General features: G+C 53.3%; 2 protein-coding genes across 2 annotated transcripts; both read left to right on the forward strand.

Moving 5' to 3' along the window:
- The first annotated feature begins 1,883 nt into the window (after window positions 1-1,883).
- PTTG1IP (PTTG1 interacting protein) lies at window positions 1,884-11,313 on the forward strand. The gene is made up of 7 exons (XM_071437258.1): window positions 1,884-1,995; window positions 4,353-4,405; window positions 5,692-5,800; window positions 8,403-8,508; window positions 8,613-8,678; window positions 9,048-9,094; window positions 10,545-11,313. Exons 1-7 carry the CDS (start codon window positions 1,917-1,919, stop codon window positions 10,586-10,588), a joined length of 504 nt encoding a protein of 167 aa, XP_071293359.1. The 5' UTR covers window positions 1,884-1,916; the 3' UTR covers window positions 10,589-11,313.
- A 7,665-nt stretch (window positions 11,314-18,978) lies between these two features.
- On the forward strand, window positions 18,979-21,606 carry LOC139594720 (small ubiquitin-related modifier 3-like). The gene is made up of 4 exons (XM_071437076.1): window positions 18,979-19,174; window positions 19,266-19,423; window positions 20,751-20,822; window positions 21,122-21,606. The coding sequence occupies exons 1-4, from the start codon at window positions 18,979-18,981 to the stop codon at window positions 21,182-21,184; spliced, it is 489 nt and encodes a 162-aa protein (XP_071293177.1). The 3' UTR covers window positions 21,185-21,606.
- Window positions 21,607-23,094: the final 1,488 nt, after the last annotated feature.

Raw genomic sequence — 23,094 nt, forward strand, 5'->3', positions numbered from 1 at the left:
TGGTGAGCTCCACGATGCAGGGGTGGCCAGTGTCACTGTTTGTTCAAGATAGAGGATTGCTTTCTTTGGGGTTTTGCTGAAAAATATTGGTTATCTTCTTCATTTTGTTTAGGGCAATCTAAAAGATTCTCTTCTTGCTCCCTGAGCTGCCTCCATGCCGAGGGGTCAGTGACTCTCCAAGCCAGAGCTTTTCCCTGGCACTCACACTTTGCTCTGCAGAGCTGCCTCCCATCCTCACCTACAGGGACCTTCACAGCACCCCTCACCTGCCCTGCAAAACCCAGCCAGCTTTCCCAGAGGAACACCCTGCAGTGCTCAGTCCCTCAGCCTAAACCCAAGGGAGGCTCTGGCCACAGTGCCAGGGTAACTCACATCTCAGCATTCCACTGCCTGTGCCAGGCTGCCTGCTCCTCGAGGGGGGCATCTGGGGGTGCCAGGGCAGTGCCCAGCTCACTCTTGACCTACAGCATGTGAAAATCCTTATTTATATTGATGCAGCTTCTCATGTCTTGAATGTTGGAACACATGGGTGTATGGCCAGGGCTTTGCCCAGGAGGGAGCTCCTAGCACAAAACTCACGCCTGGCCAGTGCTGACCCAGGTTGGGCCAGATTGGGATGCAAAGCTTGGAATTACAAAGTGTCAATATTTATTCATGGGTGTGAGATGTCCCAGCTAAATCAGGGCACCCAGGTGGGGTTTTTTATGAGGTTCTTTAGTCCATCACATGCTGGGGTACAACACAAATTGACTGATCACTGACACCCACACTAACAGATCTCAAATCACAGTAAAACTTGGCAAAGCTGCTCTGTTTCTGCTCGTCCATGGATCCAGGTGTCCTTGAGTCCCTCTGGCTGCAGTGACTGAGCTGTGACACCAGATCAGCCTGGGAGGGTCTCAGAGCCTGGGATGCTGTGGTACCTTGGTCATCCCAGGGATAAAGCTGTTCTTTATCCCCCAGGGACTGCTCTAAGCCTCCAAAAGCAAAATCCTTCTCTTCAGGGCCAGCCTGTTTGTTTCACTTCACCACAAACAATCCCAAAGTCTCCAATAAAACTCCACTACCCCATCACACCGCGGTGTGTCACGAGCACTAATATTTATTTTACCATTAACACACTTCCGTGCTGTAAAGATCGATGAACTGATGCGGGACCCTTTGGGGTGGGTTTCCCGGAGTGATTTACCGGGGAGCTTGTGGAAAGGCCGGGTCTCTCCCGCTCCTCCTCCCGCGGGGGTCTGGCCCCCTCCTGCGGGCGGCCGCGGGTGCGGAGGGTCCCGGTAAAGGCAAGGGCCCGGCGGGGTCCCGGTAAGGATCGGTGGGGTCCCGGTAAGGGCAAGGGCCGGTGGGTCCCGGTAAGGGCAAGGGCAGGCGGGTCCCCGGTAACGGCAAGTGCCGGCGGGTCCCCGGTAACGGCAAGTGCCGGCGGGTTCCCAGTAAGGGTAAGGGCCGGTGGGGTCCCGGTAACGGCAAGTGCCGGCGGGTTCCCAGTAAGGGTAAGGGCCGGTGGGGTCCCGGTAACGGCAAGTGCCGGCGGGTTCCCGGTAAGGGTAAGGGCAGGCGGGGTCCCGGTACGGGTAAGGGCAGGCGGGGTCCCAGTAGGGGTCCCGCGAGTCCCCGGCAAGGGCAAGGACCAGCAGGTCGCGGTAACGGCCGGAGGGTCGCCAGTAAGAGTCGGTGGGTCCCGGTAAGGTCCAGCGGGTTCCCGGTAAGGGTAAGGTCCGGCGAGTCCCCGGTAACCGTAAGGGTCGGCAGGTCCCCGGTAGGCTCCGGCAGCCCCGGAGGTCTCTCCCCCGTGACAGCTGCTCCGCCCGCCGCCCCCGGCCCTCGCCGGCCCGCGGGGCCGCCCCCGGCCCGCCCCCGGCCGGCCCTACATAGCGGCGGGGCCGCCCCCGGTGCCGGCCCGCTCCGCCATGGCCCCGGCGCTGCCGCTCTGCGCGCTGGCCCTGGCCCTGCTGCCCGCCGCCGTGGCCGCGCAGGAGGCGGCCGGAGGTAAGCGGTGACCGCGGCCCCGCCGTGGGGCTGGCGGCGGCCGGTGATCCTCGCACAGCGCCCCAAAATCCCGGGCGGGCAGTGGCTCTGGAGCCCGTGTCTGTGGGGTGTAGGGACGGGAAGCAGGCCGGCAGCAGCTGGTCGGGGGCTGCGGGCAGTGAGGGATGGCCGTGTCCCTCGGTGGCAGTTCCGCAGGGCGGGACCCAGTGCAGCCCCGTGTGTCCCCTTGAAGTCGGGAAAGTTGGGTGGGTGCTGCAAGTGGAGCTTTGCTCGCCGCTTTTCCGGCTTCCACTGCAATGGGACTTCCATGCCCGGGGGAGCTGTGGCTGCCCCATCCCTGCGAGTGTCCAAGGCCGGGTTGGACGGGGCTAGGAGCAGCCTGGGATAGTGGAAGGTGTCCCTGCCTATGGTGGGCTTGAAGCCCTTCCTACCCAAACCATTCTATGCTTCCATGATTTAGTGATGATAACAGCTGAGGTGAGAGAGCTGCTTACTTTCCCTGACCAGGGGGCAGCCAAACTCCTGCTGATGGCCCTTTGGAGGGTGTGGGACAGTGGCTGGGCAGCCTCGGACCAGGAAGAAGATGGGTATTGTTGGATGAGGATGAGTGTCCAGCTGCTCCTCCTTAGTGGCTGGGGATGGAGCAGAGGCCCCAGAGGTGCTGCACCAGGTGGAGAAGAAGCTGTAGCAAAGGGTGGGGATGACTGCCTTCAGTGTGTCCTAAGAAGTCTGCCCCCTCTTCCAAGCCAGGAGCTGTTCTCTGCTAACTTCACTCCTTCTGTAGCCAGCTGTCAAAAGCATTACCCAGGGGGGTTCTAGCACAGCAAGAGCTGCTGTCGTGTCTCTGTCCCTGAGGAGTGCAGGGCTTCCTGTGCCATGTGAGCTGTCTGCTCACCTGAGATGGGACATTGGGACAAATCCTGAAGGGCTGTGGTGTCCTCGAAGCAGTCCATTCCCAAACAGCTGTCATTCACTGCCTTTGACCTAATGACTTGGAGGATGATGCCCCAAGCTAGGGAGAGGGGATGTCCTGGGCGAAAGCAAAACCTATTTAAAACCACAAGTTCTACTTTTGCCCACCACTGGCCTCCTGTGGTGTGGGAGGGTGTTTTGTGACTCCTGGTAAAGAGCAGCACTGGAGCAGCAGAGGCACCGCTGTGTTTTTCCAGCCTCAGTTGAAGAAATAGGGAAGATGCAGCTTCAGAGTGTTTAAAACCTGCAATCTCAGCCTCTCTGGTGTGTAAACACCCTTATCTGAGCTATGTTAATCAATTGCCCAGTTGTTTGGAAGGCTATACAGAGCATGTGACTGCTGACAGTGGGTCATAGCTGAGGGTTCCTGCCAGCTGGAGGGAGAAAATCCAGCTTTGCTGATTGTGAGAGTGGAAAACAAGCACCTCTGGGATTGATTTTTTCCTGATTACGACACTGCAAAGCAATGATCCTTCAGCCAGCAGTGAGTGGTCAGGCAAATTGAGTTTTCCTTTTAAACCACTGTCAAACAGACTTCTGCTTAGACTCTTAAGCAGGAGTCAGTTTTAAATGGCTCATTCTTGAGGCTTGGCAAAGCACCCTCCCTCCACATCTGGGGAGGCACACCAATGAATTACAGGTGAATATCCTGTAGGAAGACGTTTTCCAGGAGCACTGCTGGGAGATGTAGCTAAGCTCAGAATGGGGCCAGCTTGTCCTGTGTTCAGACTTTATCCATTCCCCTGCCCAGCTGGGTGCCTTCATCCATGGTGGCTCTGGTCCTGAGAGCCACCTGGGTCTGGAAAGAGGAGGGGGTGGAAGCAGGTTCTGAACATGAGCACAGATTTTGGCTGCAGTGCTGCTCCCTTTGCCTGGACTGTGTCCTGCTGAAGGAAGATTTGGATGAACTGGCTGGGGTAGGGTGCAGCAGGAGGCTTCCTGCAGGATCTGTAGCTCTGTGTGTCCCCATGTGCTCCTCTACTTCTCCTGGTAGCAACTTGTGTCTTGTTTGGGGCAACTTCTGGGGCTTGTTTGCTTGAGCTGCTTGCCCTCATCCTCACAGGGTCCCTCCAGACCTACTGTGTCCCTTGGTTGTGCCCCTTGGCTGCCCTACTGTCACAGCTGATGCTCAGGCTTTTAGGGAAATAAAACCCAAGAGAGGAACTCACAGTTTAGGGCTTTGTCAGCAGAGCAAGGCAGAACTTGCCTTGCATTTGGGCTTCCCACCGTGACACAGAGCACATGCTGAAGCTGGTGGCTCTTGCAGCAGCAGCATGCACTGCTGCTGGCCCAGTGGTGGGCAGGAGCAGGCTTGGAGGAACCCAGAGTTTTAAACCACTGAAGTTCTTCAAAGTCCTGAGGTGTCTTTTCTTTCCTCCCTGCAGATTGTCGCCAGTATACGAACAGGAGCTGTGAAGAATGCCTGAAAAATGTCACTGTGAGTAGCAGCAGTGAGACTCCCAACCTCTCACCACACCTGAAAAAGTTTCCTTCCTGGAAGCAGGGCTGGTCCCTTGTCCCAGACATGCTGCAAATTCCACCCAGCTATGAGGGTGAGAGGGCAGTCCCTGTCTGGTGCTCTGGAAAGAGGTTGCTAGAAACTGGGTGGGTTTTGTTGTGTGCTTTTTGATTAGAGTAATGGAATTGCTGAGCTGCTTCCTCATGGATGGGCTCAGAGAAGGGACTGAGTGGGCTGGGCTGGCTGGTCAGGTTCCCCTCCAGCAGCTGGGCTGTGGCACTGGGTGGGTGCAGGATGTGTACTGGTGTCCTGCCAGTCCCTGCTGCCTTATCACAGATATCAGCAAACTTGAACTTGAGTCAGATCTTGGAGCTGATGTAACCAGAACCAGTTTGACCAAACCCTACTGAATGCTGGGCTTGGGGGTTGGAGCCACCAGGAGAGGAGCATGCAAAGCTCTGCAGATGGTCTGTAGTGGCTGGGTGTGACCGTGTTCACAGGGGTCTGAGGATGAGGGAAGAGACAAGGATCTGACTCCATGTTTCAGAAAGCTTGATTTATTATTTTATGATGTATATTATATTAAAACTATACTAAAAAAATAGAAAAAATTATTTCATCAGAAGGCTGGCTAAGAATAGAAAAAGAATGATAACAAAGGCTTGTGTCTCAGACTCTCTGTCTGAGCCAGCTGACTGTGATTGGCCATTAATTAGAAACAACCAACATGGGCCAATCCCAGATCCACCTGTTGCATTCCACAGCAGCAGATAACCATTGGTTACATTTTGTTCCTGAGGCCTCTCAGCTTCTCAGGAGAAAAAATCCTAAGGAAAGGATTTTTCATAAAAGATGTCTGTGACAGCTGGGCACATGCACACCTGTCCTGCTCATCAGCTTTGTGTGTGTGGAGTGTCTCAAAGGCTTTCTTCTTATCCCAAAAATAGATGTAAAGGATTTGTGTTATTAATGGTGGGATTCTTAAGGCTGTCCTGGGCAGGGCCAGCAGTTGGCTCAATGATCTTTGAGTCCCTTCCAGCTCAGGATAGTCTACAATTCTAAGCCAGGAGAAGGACTCTCAGCATCTTTAACTCTGCACTCCCCTCTCCTGGTGTGATCTGTGCTGACACAGCTCTTACTCCTGAGCACCCTGTGTCTGCTGGGTGGTACCAGCAGAGGTGGCCCTGTGCTGTGGCTGCCAGGGCAAAGCGTGGCTCACTGGCAGTGCAGCAGTGACTCTGTGCTGCCTGGTCCCTGTCTCCTAGTGCCTGTGGTGTGCCAGCAGCAGGAGGTGCATGGAGTACCCTGTCAGAAGGATCCTGCCCCCGGCCGACCTGTGTGAGCTCCGCTCTGCCCGCTGGGGAGTCTGCTGGGGTAAGTGCCAGCCTGGGCTGCTGACTGTGGGAGTGCCTGCTGCTGTGGGAGGTTCCCCTGCCTCCCATCTCTCTGCCAGTGCAGCAGTGACAGGCTGAAGGCAGTCAAGGTTCTGCAAACTTGCTGAAGCGTGGGCGGGGAAGCAGAGTATGAGCAGTTCCTGCCTTCTGGCAAGTAGGACCCGTGAGGATTTAGCTGCTCCAAAATACATCCCTTCTGCTGTGGTGTGATGGAGGCTCCAGACGTGGCTGGCGCCTGGGAACAGGAGTGGAAGGTTCTGTGTGGGCCTGTGCAGCCCTTCCTGGTGTCTGAATCCCAGAAGATCTCTCCCCTGCAGCTGGCATGTCACTCTGTGCTCTGCTTCTGGCTCTTCATGTGGCTGCTGTCCCAGGTGGGCTCCTGGAACCAGAGGTGTGGTGACTTCTCTGGGAGCCTGTGTGTGCTTCTAGTGCTGAGTGTACTGTGCTTCTGCTCAGCTCTTACCCACCTGAGAAGAAACTTCCTCTAAAACTACCCCTGCACGTGCAGGTCTCCTCTGGGAGCTTTTTCTGAAGGACAGCTGCCTCTCCTCCCTGCTGCTCTGTTTTCTGAAGGATTTCTGGAGAGATTGGTGGCTTGTTTAGACCAAGCTTAGTGCATGTCCATGCTCGGACAGGAACCAGCTTTTGGGGGCTGGAGCAGGAAGGAAGCAAGCTGGGGAGTGGTTGCTCTTATCCACCCCCTTGATGAGGAGCCTGGAGCTGAATTGCCATGGCCTGTCATCTTTTATGCTCGAGGCTGGGCTCTCCTGTCTGCCCACAGGAGTTCAAACTGCTCTTATGCTTGTGGAGGAAGAATCTCCTCTTTGTGAGCCCTGTGGTATGCTTTTCTGAAACTTCTGTAAGTCCTTGAAATACTAGTTTTGATGTGAGTAGCTTCACAAAAGGTTTCATTATAAAAGATCACATTCCTTGGCTTGCAAAACTTGCTGTGAGGAGATTAGTCCTGTGGGAGATTAGCTCTTATGTGATTCTGCATTTTTGGTGTGTGTGACTTAGCATCTGTCATCAGCTGGAGGAGTGCCTGGTGCTCTGTACAGACCTCTCTGTGTGGGAAGGGGGGGGAGCTGAACCCCAGGTTCATCCTGAAACCCCAAAAGGCTTTCAGAAGCACTGATGCTGCTGCAGGCTTTGAAAACAATTTCAGTGGTGAAGTCAGCTAAAGCTGAGTACCTAAAAGAGGATCTATTGAGAACAGATAAAAGGAAGAAGTCTCTTACAATGAGGGTGATGAGGCACTGGCACAGGCTGCCCAGAGAGATGGTGAATGCCCCATCCCTGGGAACATTCAAGGGCAGGATAGGACTGTGAGCAGCCTGTCTAGTGAAAGATGTCCCTGCCCATGGCAGGGACTTGGACTAAATGACCTTCAAAAGTGCTCTGAGCAGGTTCAGATGCACTGAGATTTCTGTAGCCTGGCTGTTGTGTGCAAAGTGGCTCCTAAACAAATATTTCCACAGGCACAAGTCTCTGAACAGCCTGAACCACGCTTGGAAGAAACTCCTCTTTGTTGTGGCCTGAAATCCTTGGCATCTAGATGTGTCATTTTTGGCTGGTGTCTCTACTGCCATTACTGCAGGAGCTGAGCAGGATGAGCAGGGACCAGGGCTCGTGGCTGCTGCCTCACCATGTTCCAGCAGGTTTTGATGTCTGTGTGGGCAAGCAGAGCCCCCCAGCCCTGGGGAGACATGGCAGTCAGGAGCAGGAAGGAGGACTTGGCCTTCAGCTGCCTGAGCAGCACTGCTGCCCCCAAGCTGATAAATCCCAACAGCTTTTGTTTCAGTTTCTCCCTTGCCCAAGGACTTCAGACACCCCTAAGTGCTCATCTCATCAGAGATGACTTCTGAGGCTGGCTCCCATGGACAGTAATTCCTCCCTGTCAGAGATCCTTCCTTGGCCCTGAACCCTTCAGTTGTTGGGTTTTTTCCCTTGATGGTTACTTTTTACCTGGATTAGTGATTAAGATAGCTTTGCTCCTGTTTCTGCCAGAGGAGTTTGACCTGAGTGCATTTTTCCTTGTCTTTCTTCACAGCCAGTAACTGAGCACTCCTGTTAGCAGGGACATGTGCTCAGCTGGTGTTTATTTGTGGGTACCAACACTTGCTATATCTTCATTGGTATATCTACATTGTTATCTGCAGCTAACAATGTCCATTTGCTTTCCCAGGTGGTTGCACATCTACAGCCCAGTCACTGAAGCCGCTGGTGACAGTAGCTCTATGTTCAAGAGAAAATGGCTGTAGGATAAGAGGAAATGGCCTCGAGTTGCACCAGGGGAGGTTTAGGTTCTAGTAAGAAAAAGATTCTTCACTCAGAGGGTGGTCAGACAGTGGAACAGGCTGCCCAGGGCAGTGGTAGAGTCACCATCCCTGGAATCATTTGAAAAACACAGAGCTGTTGCCCTTGAGGACATGGTTTACTGGAAGACCTGGCAGTGCTGGGGGAACAGTTGGACTTGATGATCTTTGAGTGCTTTACCAACATTAATGATCCTGTGATCCTATATTGTAACCCCAGGCAGATGTGTCCATGTGTGCTAAACATGTTTTTGTCAAATCCTTCAGTGAACTTTGAAGCCTTGATCATTGCAATGTCCGTGGTGGGAGGAACACTTGTGATCATGTTGGGGGTCTGCTGTTGCTGCTGCTGTTGCAAGAAAAAGAGCAAAAAGCAAGTATTGGGGGGGTCCCCTGATCGTGGGGCAGCTCAGATGCAGCCATGTGCTGCTGCAGAATTGAGTGCTGAGAGCACTGAGGGGTTTTTTTGTCTACCAGGCCAGACAAGGATGACGAGAGAGCAGCCAGGGAGCGGGAGAAGAGGCGGGTGCGGCAGGAGGAGAGGTGAGTTTGTACCACAGGCCCTGGGGATGCAGGATGATTTGGCTCCTGTCTGTGCCATCAAACGTCATGCCAGGAGGCACGTGGGGCTCAGCACATGCAGTCAGTGGCTGCTTCAGCCCCAGCTCACACTTAAGCCTCATTAGGAATGTCATGCTGGGGTGACTCGTGGATGTAGCATCACAAGTATTGTGTGTGCAGCTCCCCAGGGGCTGCTCTGCTGGTCCCCAGAGCCTCCCTGAGGTGGGAGGCTGAGCAAACCTGCCAGCCTGGAGCTCCCTCAGTTGGGAATAAGCAAGGAGCTCTGGCTCTTTTTGTTCCCTTTTGTATCAGCAATTACTGACTCATGGCTTTTCTGTTTGCCTCTCGCAGGAGAGCGGAGATGAAATCACGGCATGATGAAATCCGAAGAAAATACGGTACAGTGCTGACATGAGTGATGCAAACTAAGCTTTAGGTGAAGCAGCCTCTGTAACTGTGCTCCTTGCCATGGTCACAGCTGTAGATGAGACCTGGCCAGCAGGGAAAACATGGTCCCTGCTTCTCTTGGCTCAGAGTAAGTGTAGAGATGCTGGGCTCATGGTGTGTGAGCCCACACCAGGGCTATTTTCCCTGGGCAGGGAAGAGGAAGTGTATAATGTTCCCCAGAATGTGTCCTCCAAGCTTACCCTGTGGGAGAAGCTGATGGAGCTTGACTGGAGGGGAGAAGCAGAAGCTGGCAGACACAGCACCATCATGATGCTGTTACCCTTCAGGCACAGCCCTCCAGTAGCCCTGTGGTGAACCAGCAGCCTGGGGTGTGGGGCCAGGTAGGAATCAGAATGGCCACAGCTGCAGGAGCACAGAGCAGGCACCAATCCCACCCCAATCCCTCTGGTCCTCTGTGCCAGCAGTGGTGTCTCAGTCCCCTGGGGATGGGAGTGCACAGTGAGTCCCACAGACCTGGGCCAGGTTTGGACCTAGCTGAGGGGAACATCAGCTTGGAAGGAAGCAGGGAACAGCCAGTTGCTCTGTGCAGGGGACAGCCTGCCCACTGGGGCTGCCAGGGGCTCTGCCAGTGTCTGGCTGTGGGGCAGTTGGGGTCATGCATGCTGCATTTGGTGGTCTCTGGCTTTGGGGGGGTTGTAGGGAATACTAGAGACCTTTTCTCTGCCTGCAACTGCTGCCTGCTGCAGGTCCAGGTTAGGCAGGAGATCCCAGGGCCTCTGGATGGGCAGGCCCCTTTGAGGAAGAAAGAGCAGGCAAAGCTGTGCCTGAAGGAGCTCTTGGATGGGAAGCATCTTCCCGTGGAAGAGCTGTGCTCTGGGCCTGTCTTGCCATGTCAGGGCTGTCTTGCTGCAGCCTGACCCCAGAGTTTGCAATCTTGTCCTTTGTGGCTGCTCCTCAAAAGTGCTGAGCTGGGAAAGCAGCAAACAACACAGCACATGGCTTGTTGCTAGCCCAAAAGCCAGCCCCATACCCTGCCTTGCTGCTTCCTAGTCTCAATGCTGGAGCAGGGAAGCAAGTCTAAGAACAGTTTTAATTTAATTTGGGTCTGGGCTTTCTGCTTGTTAAGTCCAGTCTGACAGAAGGAGTGTGCAGAGGGAGCACTCTGGAAGATTAGGCAGGCTGCTTTACCTGGACTGCCTGGGAGAGGAGTTTGCCATCAGGTCAAGCTTCTCTATGGATGTCTCCTCTTGTGCAGAAAGGAAGAGTGAAACAGTGCTGACTGTGGGCACTGCTCAAGTAAGAGCAGGTGTTTTGGGAGAACTGCAGCTGGGAGGCTTGAGGAGGCTTAAATGACAAAGAGTTGTTTCCCAGGACTGGTTTTCTTGTTGGCTGTGACCACTGTGGGAGCTGCTGTGTGAACAAATCTCTCCTCTCTTGTAGGTCTGTTCAAGGAAGAGAACCCTTATGCAAAATTTGAGAATTAGCATCTCCAGACACACCCACCCACCCTGGTGAACAGTGCCTTCTGCAGAGCCAAAAGTCTCCAGGCTTCCCCCACCACCATGGTGCCACTTCAACTGCCACAGAAGATGACCCAAATCCTTGGTGACACCATTGTCCCCACTCCAGGTGCTTGGTCTGGCCAGAGCTTTGCTCTTGCCCTGCTGGTGCAAGAAACCGTGGTGGCAATACTGGAGGATGGAGCATTTCTTCTCCCTCACCCCAGGGTGGTTGTGGTGTCCAAAGCAATGCACAGAACACTCCTTGTCCCAGCCAAGGGCAAAAGCAATGCCACACCTCTCCCTCACTCCTGCCTCACCAAGAACACTTCATGCACACAGAGCTAGGCTCTTCTGCTCTGCCCTCCCTTTCTTTTTTTCTTCTAGTATATGCAAAAGCCAGCACGAGTTTCCTGACATCAGGGTCAGCAGGAGGCTTTGGCTGTCACTCCAGGTGCCTGCACTTATCCCAGCACATTAGCAGTCCTCTGCAAGAGCACAAGTTTCTGGTGATCTGGTGCTTCCAGGAGGAAGGTCTTATGTGCACCTTCTCACTTGCAACTAATCTGGGGAAATGCCTCAACTTTCCTACCTCTCTGTGCCTTTCTAGAAAGGTGGTCTTGGGCTCAATGGCCACATCTGTTAGCAATACTGTAAGTTTCAAGTGCATTTACAATATGCTGACTGTATATTAAACTGATTCAATTACTGTTCTGGTCTGAAAGTTTAATTCTGCTTCCATGGCAGGCACAGGTTGGGAGTAGTGGCAGATGGAGTTGTCACTGGTATGTGGCTCTGACTCATTGGGGGGAGCTGGGGGAGGCAGAAGCAAGGCTGATGGGCTCCTGCTGGGCTTGAAAGGAGGAGTCAGTTCCCAGAGATGTTCAGGTGTTAGGAAGAGCTTGGGATGGAGGCAAGGCTGCTCTCTGAGGAAGGAGCTGGGTGTTGTGGCAAGAGCTTGGCCTTTTGTCCCCTGGCATCTCTAGGAGAGAGCCCCTGTGTATGTGGGGGGGCCTGGGGGCTCAGCCTGCAGCCCCAGCAGTGCAAGGGAGCTGGGCTGGCAAGGAGGATGGAGCTGCCCAGGGCTGGCCATGCAGCACCCACAGCCCCGTGTGAGGCTGGGCAGGACAGGAGAGGCTGGGCTGAGCAAAGCTGCCCGTGGGGGGACTCCCATGGCTGGGATAAAACTCTCCCTGTGCAGGGCCAGGCTGTGGAGCTCAGCAGAGCTGCTCCAGCTGAGCTGGGGAGCTGAAGGGCCGGGAGCCCTGGCTGGGATAAAACTCTCCCTGTGCACATTTCTGGAGCTCAGCACGGCTGCTCCAGCTGAGCTGGGGAGCTGAAGGGCCCGGAGCCCTGGCTGCTGCCAGCAGGCCCCAAGGGCAGGACTCGCAGGTGACTTTTGATCCAGATCGTCCCTGGCTATGCCAGAAGAGGCTGGGGTGGGAGGATCAAAGGGACTGGCCCTGCCAGGCTCTCTGGGGGCTGCTCTCCCTCGCTGTGTCCGGGCAGGGGCTGCGCTCGGTGCTGCCCGGCAGGAGCCGGGGGCGGTGCCGGGAGCGGCGTGTCCGGGTGTGCTCGGCACGGAGGTGATGATCCAAAGAGATCCATCCCCGTTTGGCTGGAGTCCCCTTGGGCATGGAGGATGGACCGTGGAGCCCAGTAAAGAGAAGGGAAAGTGCTGATAGGGGTCCTGTATTTGCTGGCCCAAAGGACCCATGGTGTCTCTGCCCACCAAAGGTACAGGGAAAGCTTTGAGGGCTTTGAGGGCCAGCAACATCCAGGGACAGCTGGTGCTAAATCCTTTTGAGCTGCCTTTCCCCTGCACAAGGGTCCAGTCCCCCTCCTGCCCTAGGACCAGTAAATTCATTTTGGGTTCCCTGAGTGCTCCCACTGGCCCTGCTCCCAGCACTAAGGGGCGATGTCTCCAAACCTATCAGGGATGGGAGACCCCTGAAAGCGAGTTCCTCTTCCTGAAACCCCACTTGTGACTGGCTCTGTCCTCCTTTGCTGAGCCAGGGCAGCAGAGAGACCTGCTGGGAGCCAGGATGGATGGTGGATGGAATGTGGCCATGCCCTGGGGACAAGCAGAGGCCAGGCCATGCTGCCAGGGCAGCACCCAGTGTCCCTGGACAGAGGCACTGTGTCCTCTGCTCTTATCCTGAGCTTTGTCCTGGGCTCCAGCATCCTCATCCCAGGGGCTGCTTCCCATAGCCTGTCATGGAGCTACTGATGTTTCTAATTCCTCCTGTGAATGTTTCTGTGTGCAGGGATCATGTGGCTGAGGCACTGCAAAGCTGGTGAACCCTTTGGCTTGGCTGGGCCTTGGTGGGGAGGTAAAGCTGTGCCCTTGGGTGGCCAAGGTGCCACTCAGGTCTGGGAAGAAGCGCCTGCAGTGTAACAGAGAGTGGAGCCTGGCAGCTAAAAAGACATTTCATGAGGATTAACTGGTCCCTTGCAAGGCTGCCACAATGGAAATCTGTCCTGAGTGGGATGGGTAAGCAGACAGTGATGGGGACATCACAGCTGAGGAGTGGGACAGTGCCCCACCACCCGCATTGGGTACTAGGAGGACGCACAAGGGAACTTGGAAAGAAGGGGTTAATGAGATGTAACAGGGAGCTTGGCTTTGAGCCCAAGGGGAGTTCTACAGCCCTGCACATAAAGGCCACAAAAAGCTGGCACTAGGCCAATTCCAGCCATGTGATAGGAAAGGTGGGACAAACAGCCAGCACTCTGAGGGGTGAAATCCCAGGGACAGACTGAGCTGTGAGCACAGGCTGCCCAGCTACAGGTGGATAACTGTGCTGGGGTGGCCTGCTGTCATCACAGCCTCTTCCATTCCATCCACAGCAGGGCTATGGTGGCAGCAGCAGGGCCCTAGAGGTGCCTTGTTGTATTGCCTGGTCCTGGAGAGTCTCTGCCAAACAACCTCAGTATCTTTGCAAAGGGCACAAAATGATTCCAAGAGCTGGTGTCAGTGTGTAGTGCTACAATGGTATTTTCAGGAAAATACCAGGTATGTTTGAGGTATATTTCAGGAAAAGTGGTGGAAGAGGCAAATGATTCAACAGATCCTTTGCTGTATTCCAGAGCTGCTGTATTTGAAGGGGAAAATGCTCACTGGGGCTGATAAAGGATCAGCCAGACATTTCTCATGAGTTTGGAGAAAGCAGGAGGCTTGGCGGAAGCAGAACTTTGCAAATAAGCTCTGCCCTGTGAGGAAGTGATTTTAACTGTTGACACTGGATTTTAAGTCGAGGATGTTGATCAGCAGCATGAAGCTGAGATAGAGGCTGATCATCAGCAGTGTAGCCCAGGCATCAGCACTGGGACCAGTCCTCTTCCTTCTTGATAGTGGCCTGAATAAAGGGGTCCAGGGCACCCTCAGCAAGTTTGCTGGATTTCCTACAGTGGGAGGAGCTGCTGAGACACCAGAAGGTGACTCTGCACCCACAAGGACCTCAACAGGCTGGAGAAATGGGCTGACGGAACCTCCTGAAGTTCAACCAAGGGCTGAACAGAGTCCTCCCGCTGGGGAGGTGCAGCCCCAGACCCCAGCACATGGCATGGAAACCAGGAGGGACCCCCTGGAAGGGATCTGGGCAAACACTGAGGTGTGCAGCCCACTGCCAGGTGGGCCTTGTGCCACAGGATCTGTCTGTGGATGGGGAGCTCTTGGGTGTGGCCCTCAGAGCCCTGTGATGTCAGGCCGTGTCACTCATGGTCATTATGACACCACCTGCGTAACTATAACCACCAGCGTTGGGTAGTGCCAGCACACTCAGCTTGTGATCCACAGCAGCTGAGGAGCTTCCAAGCGCTGCCAGCATCTGAGGAGTCTCTGTGCTACCAGCGAGCGAGCATCTTCTGTGTGCTGCCAGTGACTGAGGAACCTGACTGCTGCCAGTGACTGAGGAGCCTCCAAGTCCTGCCGGTGAGTGAGGAACCTCCAAGTCTGCCCGTGACTGAGGAGGAACCTCCAAGTGCTGCCAGCGACCAAGGAGCCTCTGAGTCCTGCCAGTGACCGAGGAACCTCCGAGTTACTCCAGTGACCGAGGAACCTCTGAGTTACTCCAGTGAGTGAGGAGCCTCCGAGTCCTGCCAGTGACCAAGGAACCTCTGAGCTACTCCAGTGACCGAGGAGCCTTCGAGTTACTCCAGTGACCGAGGAGCCTTCGAGTTACTCCAGTGACCGAGGAGCCTTCGAGTCCTGCCAGTGACCGAGGAACCTCCGAGCTACTCCAGTGACCGAGGAGCTTTCGAGTTACTCCAGTGACCGAGGAGCCTTCGAGTTACTCCAGTGACCGAGGAGCCTTCGAGTCCTGCCAGTGACCGAGGAGCTTCTGAATTACTCCAGTGAGTGAAGACGACCATCTGAGTCCTGCCAGTGAGTGAAGAGGAACCTTCAAGTCCTTCCAGCGACTGAGGAACCTCTGAGTCCTGCCAGAGACTGAGGAATCTCTGAGTCCCACGAGAGGTTGAGGAACCTCCGAGTGCCCCGAGTGGAAGCCAAGCCTTCGAGTCCTGCCCGTGGCTGGGAGCAGTCAATTCCGAGAGCAGCAATGTCGGAGGCCAGGGAGGAGCCAGTAGCGCCCCGAGCCGTCCGGGTGTGCCGCATCTGCGTGGATTTCCTGCACAGCCCCGCTGCTGCCGTGGAGCCCTGCGGACACGTGTTCTGCCACGCCTGCATCCAGCCCCAGGCCGCCCCGGATGCCGCCGCCACCTGCCCGACCTGCCAAGGGCCCATCGGGAGCATCCGCGTGCTGCAGGAGCAGGAGAGCCGCCCCGGGCCGGTCCCGCGCCGCCCCCGCCGCCGCCTCCATCCCTTCGTGGTGCGCTGGCGCCAGCGGCAGCAGCAGGAGGCGCAGGAGGATGCGGCTCCTGGAGGCGGCCGGCGCCGCAGACTGGCTGATGGGGACAGGGCCCCAAGCCCTGTGCCCCGCCAGCGTCCCCGGAGAGAGCTGGATGACCTGCGAAGAAACGGGCTGGGACAGCGGCCACCGAGGGGAATTGAAGCCATGGCCGCAGGGGACAACCAGCACCGCCCCCGTGTGATCTGATTTGATGTGGATCCTCCACGGCCCGTCTGAACTGAAAACCAGCATGCTGAGAAGGGCCTCGTCTGATTTCTTCTTCCCGTTTGCATATTACTTCAAGACTAGGAGAATGGGAACTGTGGGAGGGAAAGCATGTAGTTGTAGAAACTTGGGGATAGAGTTCGACATTGATATTAGGAGATTAGGATATTAGGATGTTAGGATGTTTGTTAGGATGTTAAGGATGTTTGTTAGAATGTTAGGATGTTTGTTAGGATGTTCGCTATGAAATAAACGTTTTTTTCAATTTAAAGCGTTAGAAAGCAGTCATTCTTTATCAGTGCTGGACACACAGAAGTGTATCTATCTCCTTTAATCTGATGTGTGTGGTGAAAATTCACAACAGGGTATTTATTCCATCCTGATCATACATATTCATTACAATGTGTCTCCTAGCAATACGCTAACACCACTTCCCTAGAACTAATTTGCATGTGTTCGCCTTTAACTGGAAGTCCTTTTTTGGTCCTGGAGGTCATCTAACAGGGGGGTCTCATGGTCATATTCACTGAATGCTTCAGTATTACTGGTGACCTTTCTTTGAACTTTTTCTTTGGTATGCACTATTGTTTTTTGTTACGTAACTTGCAAAAACCCCTCTGTAGTCCTCTATCTTTTTCTCCACTGGTTCCAGCTACATTTATCCTCCTTTATGCATACCTTTAATCTTTTTTGCTAGTTAGCCCTAAAGCTCTATTCAGCATCTTCAGGGGAACTGAAAATTTCTAGTCTCTGTGTTATTTATCAAGCCCCCCCTTTTCTTAAGACTGTCTCTTTTAGGCAAGTCCCAATACTTCATTTTCCAGCCCAAAGTGCTGCAACAACTGTAACAGTTAATACAAACACATACAATGATTAGAGTGACTGCCATGAATGCATAACAAGGCAAACAAACATTAATAAGGCAAACAAACAGCAATAACTACAGCAGCACCGAAGAGAACACAAATCCAGCGTCAGCCCCTCTGGGCCGCAGGCCTTTTCCCCTGCGATGCAGTTCCGGGCACCGCCGGCAGGGGCGCTGCTGGCTCCCGGCGGGCAGGGCGGGTGCGGTGATTCCCCCGCGCCTGCAGGGGGCGCTCCGCTGCCAGCTCGGGGAACACGCGGTAGTTAATGGCGGCTCTACCGAGACGGGCAGGGATGGAAGAAAGGCTTGCTTTACAATCTCGGGTGGTAAACGAGATGTATCAAACCCCACAGCTGTAGCGGGAACCACGGGGCGTCTCGGCAGGCAGGGAAAGAAGAGCTATAGTGCAGGGAATGCTCGGAGCAGTGCCGAAGAAGCGGCGGGGGCAGGGAAAGGCGGGCTCGGGATCCCGGGGTTTTCCACTGAGGCAGCCGAGCAGATGGGGAAAAATCCCACTTTTAGTGAGGTAGGGTGTTAGTAGGGTCCCAATGCAACGAGCTTACGAGCAGAGCTCCACTCACGGTAGAAGAAAGGCAGCAGAAGGCAGAACCCCGCAGTGGTGATGAATTCTCCCTACAGCGGCCGTAGCCTCTCTCCCCTCCTAATATCGACAGCAGTTTTCCCAGTTTTCCCAGTCCAAATCTCGAGATATCTCTGCCCTCCACGGGAAACCTCAGGTAAAGAGAAATTACCCAGCCTTCCCCTGACCTGACAACTTCTTTGTCTCTCTTAAGTATCTAGTCATTACTGTATCCTGGCAACACGTATTGGGGAAAATTCCTCAAGGGAAAAACAAAAAAGCCAACTCCTAAGACTCCAACAGGGGCCGTTCCTGCTTGATTCTGTGCCACTTTGCTCATCTCTGAGGGGGCACAGCCGGGAAAGGGAATGGAAAAGGGAAAATCCTTTAAGACCCTTGAGCATATGCTGAAGGGACCAGTGTCTGCTTTCCTCACGGTCAGGGTGAGGACAGAGGCTGAGATGGAGGTTTGGGGCAGAACCTCCTCCTCTCTCCTGGCCCCACAACACCCCTGAGGCTGGAGGAGGCAGCCTTGGCCACCGGCTCGAGGGCACTGCCTGTGGGAGAAGTGGACTCAGCCGGGATGGATCTCATATTTAGGGGGTTTCCTCTGAAGAAGCTCGGGCCCCTTTCTGCCCTTCCGTGCAGGGGCAGCTCCCTCAGCACAAACCCCCCGTCCTGCTCTCACCCGGCCCTGTGTAGTGAACGAGTAAAAAGTAAGGAATGTTTTTCTCCATTGCCTCTTCGAAGATTCAAGTTTAAAAATTAAAGTTTTGCTCTGCCTCTAGCAAAAAGTTTAATTCCTGCTTTATTTTGGAAAATAAACCCTGTTTGAAGTCATGAAGAGAGCTTGTAGTTGATACATCAGGCAACCAAGCAGCAAAGCTTGATTTATGAGAAAAGCAAGCAATAAACTTTTTGATACATCAGGCAAACTTCAGCTGGATTCCAACGACCAGCCAAAGAAGTTTAAGGGAGCAAACATGAATCTGCCCACGGGTGTGCTGTTGCTTTGAGGTGGATATGACATTGCCACTCTCAAAACCCTCTATAAGCGAGTGCCACAGAAGCTGCAGCTGCTAAATCTACAAAGTGTGGGAGTCTTTGCTGTCTGCTCGTGCCCTCCCACAGTGCTGGTCCAGCTGCCCGGCTCTGCTCCTCCACTGGCAGCTGTCGGATGGAATTCAGCTGTGAAACACCCATCGCACTCTGTGAGGAGGCGCTGGACCCACGGTGGTGGTAACACCTTCCCTCTGCTTCACGTTATTATTCTTGGCTATCCCCACTTTTCTATCTTCTTTCTTTTCTCTTATATGAAAAAAAATAAAGGTTGAAATATCGCTTTGGATCCCAATATTTAACCTCGTTTGTGTTTTAAATCTCGCTTTCGGGTATGTTTAGAATCTAATTCTTTCCTCAATTGTGGATCGAGGCAAACTTGCCTCTCCTCCCCTTAAGGGGGATCTGAACACCCCAGCACCGGTCTGGGCTGGACTGGAGACATTGGGTGCTTTGATGGAAGGCTTCTCCTCCCGTTTTCCCTCACACAGGAGCTGCCGTGTGACCGGGAAGGTGCGGTCCCGGGGGTGTCCAGGGGCTGTTTTGGGCTATCCAAGGGCTGCTTCGGGCTATCCCGGGGCTGTTTCGGGGTGTCCAGGGGCTGTTTCGGGGTGTCCCGGGGCTGTTTCGGGGCTGTCTCGGGGTGTCCCGGGCTCTCCCCTCACGCCGCTCCCCCTCCGGAGCACAGCGCCCCCGTGAGGTTCAGCGAGGACGCGCCTGCACGCGGCCCCGCCACGCCCCTTGGCCGTTGGCCACGCCCCCAGCGCGACCCCCTTGCTCCCCCCCCCCCGCCATGTCGGAGGAGAAGCCTCCGGTGAGGCGGGGAGAGGAGCGGCTGGAAGGGAGGAGCCGGCGGGAGGGGAGCGGCTGGAAGGCGGGACGGGAGGAGCCGGCGGGAGGGGAGGAGCGGACAGCGGGGAGGGAACGAGGAGCGGCCGCCTCTCCTCGTCCCGGGGGCGCGGCTGTGGTGCGGCTCCGCCTCGCCCGCGGCGCGAGGCCGCCGAGGTGTCCCGGCCGGGGGCAGCAGGGGCGGCCTTGGTGGATGTGGCGGGTGCTGTCCGGCCCGAGCGGGGCTCTGAGCCCGCCACATCCTGCAGTTTTCCGTCCAGGAAGGCGTGAAAACGGAGAACGAGCACATCGACCTGAAAGTTGCCGGGCAGGACGGCTCCGTGGTGCAGTTCAGAATCAAGCGGCACACTCCGCTGAGCAAGCTCATGAAGGCGTACTGCTGCCGACAGGTAGGCGAGGGCACGGCCCCAGGCTCCGTGCGGACTCCCACGGACCCAAAGGGCTCCGACACCCCGGGGAAGCGTCCCCGTGCTGGTGGAACCCTCGCTGCTTCTCTGCCCGGATCGTGGAACATGCCTGTGGGCAGGATGGGGGTGTCCAGGTGTGTGGGAGAATGAGGAGCTGGGATGCTGGCAGCTTCTTGGTGAATGGAAGCTGCCTCTTCCTCCTCAGGTGCTCCCTAATGTCCCGTGACAGAGTTACAAAAATTCCTCCAGTTCCATTCCTGACTCTTGAGACAATGCACTAACCCCTCAGTCCTGTCATCTTCAAAAACTTCATCAACTTTGAGTGCATTTTCTGTTTGGAAAACAGCACAAAATAAATTCTCTGCCACAGCTTTCTCATGGGTTGTTTCCTTCTCCCCTCCTGTGTCTCCTGCTGCCTATTGCACAGTTGTGACCTGTGTCCCACAGGTGTCACAGGCTGTTCCTTGGTGCCATCCTGAACTGAACAGAAGGATGGATCCCACAGCTCAGTTCCTGAGCCTGGAGCTCCCAGTTTTACACAGAGCAAAGGGTGGGCATGTGAATGGCTTTGGAAACGGAGTCAGATTTTGTTTGCCCTTGCCCTTCTGTTACTTGCTGAATCCTTTATTTGCTTATTATTATTTACACTCTGCCCTGCTCTGTGCCTGCTGCACCCTTACACCTCTCTGGGTTTTGGAGAGGTACAGGAGTTTTAGCATTCCTGTGTGTGACAGAAGTGTGAATCACATGGATTTTAGAGGGCAGAGCAAGGTCCTCAATCCCTGATGCAGGGAATAAAGATTTCCTCATGTGATTAAACACTGTCAGAACAGGATTCAGTAGTGTGGTAACTCAGGTTTTAAGGGTAATGTAAAGTTAACAGCATCTAACCTTCCCTCAGTGTAGACAGCCAGACAAATATGCTCAGTGTCCTGGTGGTTAAATCTTAATCAGAGAATCACTGGATGGTTTGGGGTTAGAAGGGAATTCAAAGCCCATCCAGTCCCACCCCTGCCATGAAGACACCCTCCACTGTCCCAGGTTGCTCCAAGCCCTGTCCAGCCTGGCCTTGGACACTGCCAGGGATCCAGGGGCAGCCCCAGCTGCTCTGGGCACCCTGTGCCAGGGCCTCAGCACCCTCACAGGGAAGAATTTCTTCCCAATACCTAATCTAAATCTATCTTGTGTCATCCCCCTTGTCTCTTGAGTGTTAATTTTGTTACCATGTGTCCTGACAGTAAATCCATGAACACTTAGTTTGCATTCAGAAATCAAGTGTGGTTTCTCATCTCTAACTTTGAACTTGCAGGGCTTGTCACTGAAGCACATTATGTTCCTGTTTGATGGACAGCCCATTAAAGAAGCAGACACACCTGCACAGGTATGAAAAACACTCTTACTGCAAATTGTTACACAGATATTCGGGTGTCTGAGTGGTGATCAAAGGGGCTTGAAATCAAAATGATCCTGAAATAGTTGCTGTGAGTTTAGCATGTTCCAACAAATGTGTGCAGGGTGACTGATGGAAAGTGTTTCATGTCTTAGTTAATTATTCCTGCAGTGCTGATGAGGAGCAGAGAGCCACGTGCTTTTGTCACCACATGTTTTTCAAGTTTTCTATATTTCTTATAATTTCTTTATTTTTAAAATGTTAAAATAATCCCTGTGTTACTCCCACAGCTGGAGATGGAACACGATGACACGATCGAAGTGTACCAGCAGCAGACAGGAGGAGGGTGCTAAGACACAGCATCTTTTGGGGAACACTTTGAGGATCCTCATCACACCCCACTCTCTCATCTCTCCTTGGATTTGCTGTTTGATTAGGGAACAGATGAACGTTCTTTGAAACTTCACAGGATATTTACCAAAGTTGCTTGTTGTCTTTGACATTCTGTGTGCACAAGTCAAAATAGTATCTGCTGGGATTGAGCTGTGTCTGAATTTCACCATTTAAAATTCAGATTAAGTAATATGTGTTGTCTCTCTGTTGTTAGCCTTTTTTAAAATGTGTTGTATTATCTTTTTTTTCTCTCTCTTTAAACTTGTGGCCTAAGCATTCATCCATGTGTTGGGACACTGAGTGTTCATTCCTGTCTCTGGTTGGTCTTGTCCCTCTGTTTTAACTCAAACTATATAAATAGTTCAATGTATTTTCATGCCAAGTGTGAGTGTAAAAGTTTCCTTTTAAGATGTGCATGAGAGAAGGAACACAGATACAGGTTTTAAATTTTTAGCTCGTGTTACAAATTCAGTCAGTCCCTTGGGCAGCATCCTGCCCTTGACTGGGGCTAGAACACAATACAATGCTTAGGGATAGTGTTTAAATACTAAAGGTTTACATGTGTTTTTTCATATTATGATAAAGTAGGCCAAAATATACTTTTTAAGTGCAGAAATTAGATTTTTTTCTTTTTTTGGCTTGCACTATTGCAGAACTGGATGTAGCAGCAGGACAGCTGGTCTAAAAACTTAATGCTTGTGATAGAGTAGCTGTGTTTTTTTGTTGTGCAAGGTTATAAAAAAATCCCATCACTGAAATTCCAGCTGTTTGCTGAGGACTGGGCAGCATCTGTCCCTTTGCTCTGCTCCCTTAACTTTGAGTCTTTTTCTGTGGGCACTGGAAGTCTGTGGCCTCAGGTTTCTTTTTAATTCCTCTTTTCTGGCATATAAACCTGGTAAATGAGAGGGGAAAAATGCCTTTTAATGTCACCAAACTGTGCAGAAGAGCTAGTAAGTGAAGAGAGACATTTAGGTGTCTTCAAAATAACAATAATAATAATAATAATAATAATAATAATAATAATAATAATAAACGGCTGTCCTGCCCCTCCAGCCTTGCTGAGGTTTAATTATTTGTGTGGTGGTTTGGGCTCCATGAAGCCCGTTCCAGAGGAATTTTAACTCAGGCTGTCCTGCTGCTCCATGGAATCATCCCCAGCCTTTTCTCTTTCCATTTGTTCACATTAGTTGTGCTCCTTCTTGCTGAAATCTGGTTGGAAAGGTCCCTGTTCCCTTCTCCGGGGTGGCAGTGAGCTGGGGTGGGATATCCCGTGGATCCCCTCCGGGACTCGGGTCCGCTCTCTGTGCAGGAAAGGCGGCGTGGGGGCTACTCCGCACTACCCCTGCTCCCTGGGGCGTTTTGCAGATTCTCCTGCATCCTCCCCGTTGTTGCTGTTATAAAGGAGAAGCTTGACTAGGCCAATATTCAAGCAGCAATCAATTTATTAATTAATATGGTAAAGTATGAGCAATACAGCACTGGGTACAGTGGGGGAAGTTTTCCCTCCAACTGCACACCCATAGTTGAGGCTTACAGGTATTTATAGGGGTACTCATCAGCTTTCTCAGCAGTTTCTATTCCCAAGTTTTACATCACAATTCTATACACTATTGTGATTTAGTTTTTCTCAGGATGTATCCCAAAAGGAGCATCCCCAGATGGTGGTGGTCCAGTTTCTGAAAGAAGAAAGATGAATCCCATCTGGTAAAGTCCAGCTCCCCAGATGCGGGTCCACCTTTTAATTGCAAGGACTATAAATCTAACAACAGTGATGTCCAGATTCCCTTGGTTGAAACTATAAATCCTTGAGTTGATGTTCATCTTCCTTTCTCAAGCTGTTTTTCTCTGCTTTATTAAGGCATGAGATAAG

Source organism: Agelaius tricolor, unplaced genomic scaffold (assembly GCF_023055355.1).
Source record: "Agelaius tricolor isolate 1412-34295 unplaced genomic scaffold, bAgeTri1.0.p SCAF_12, whole genome shotgun sequence".
Lineage (NCBI taxonomy): Eukaryota > Metazoa > Chordata > Aves > Passeriformes > Icteridae > Agelaius > Agelaius tricolor.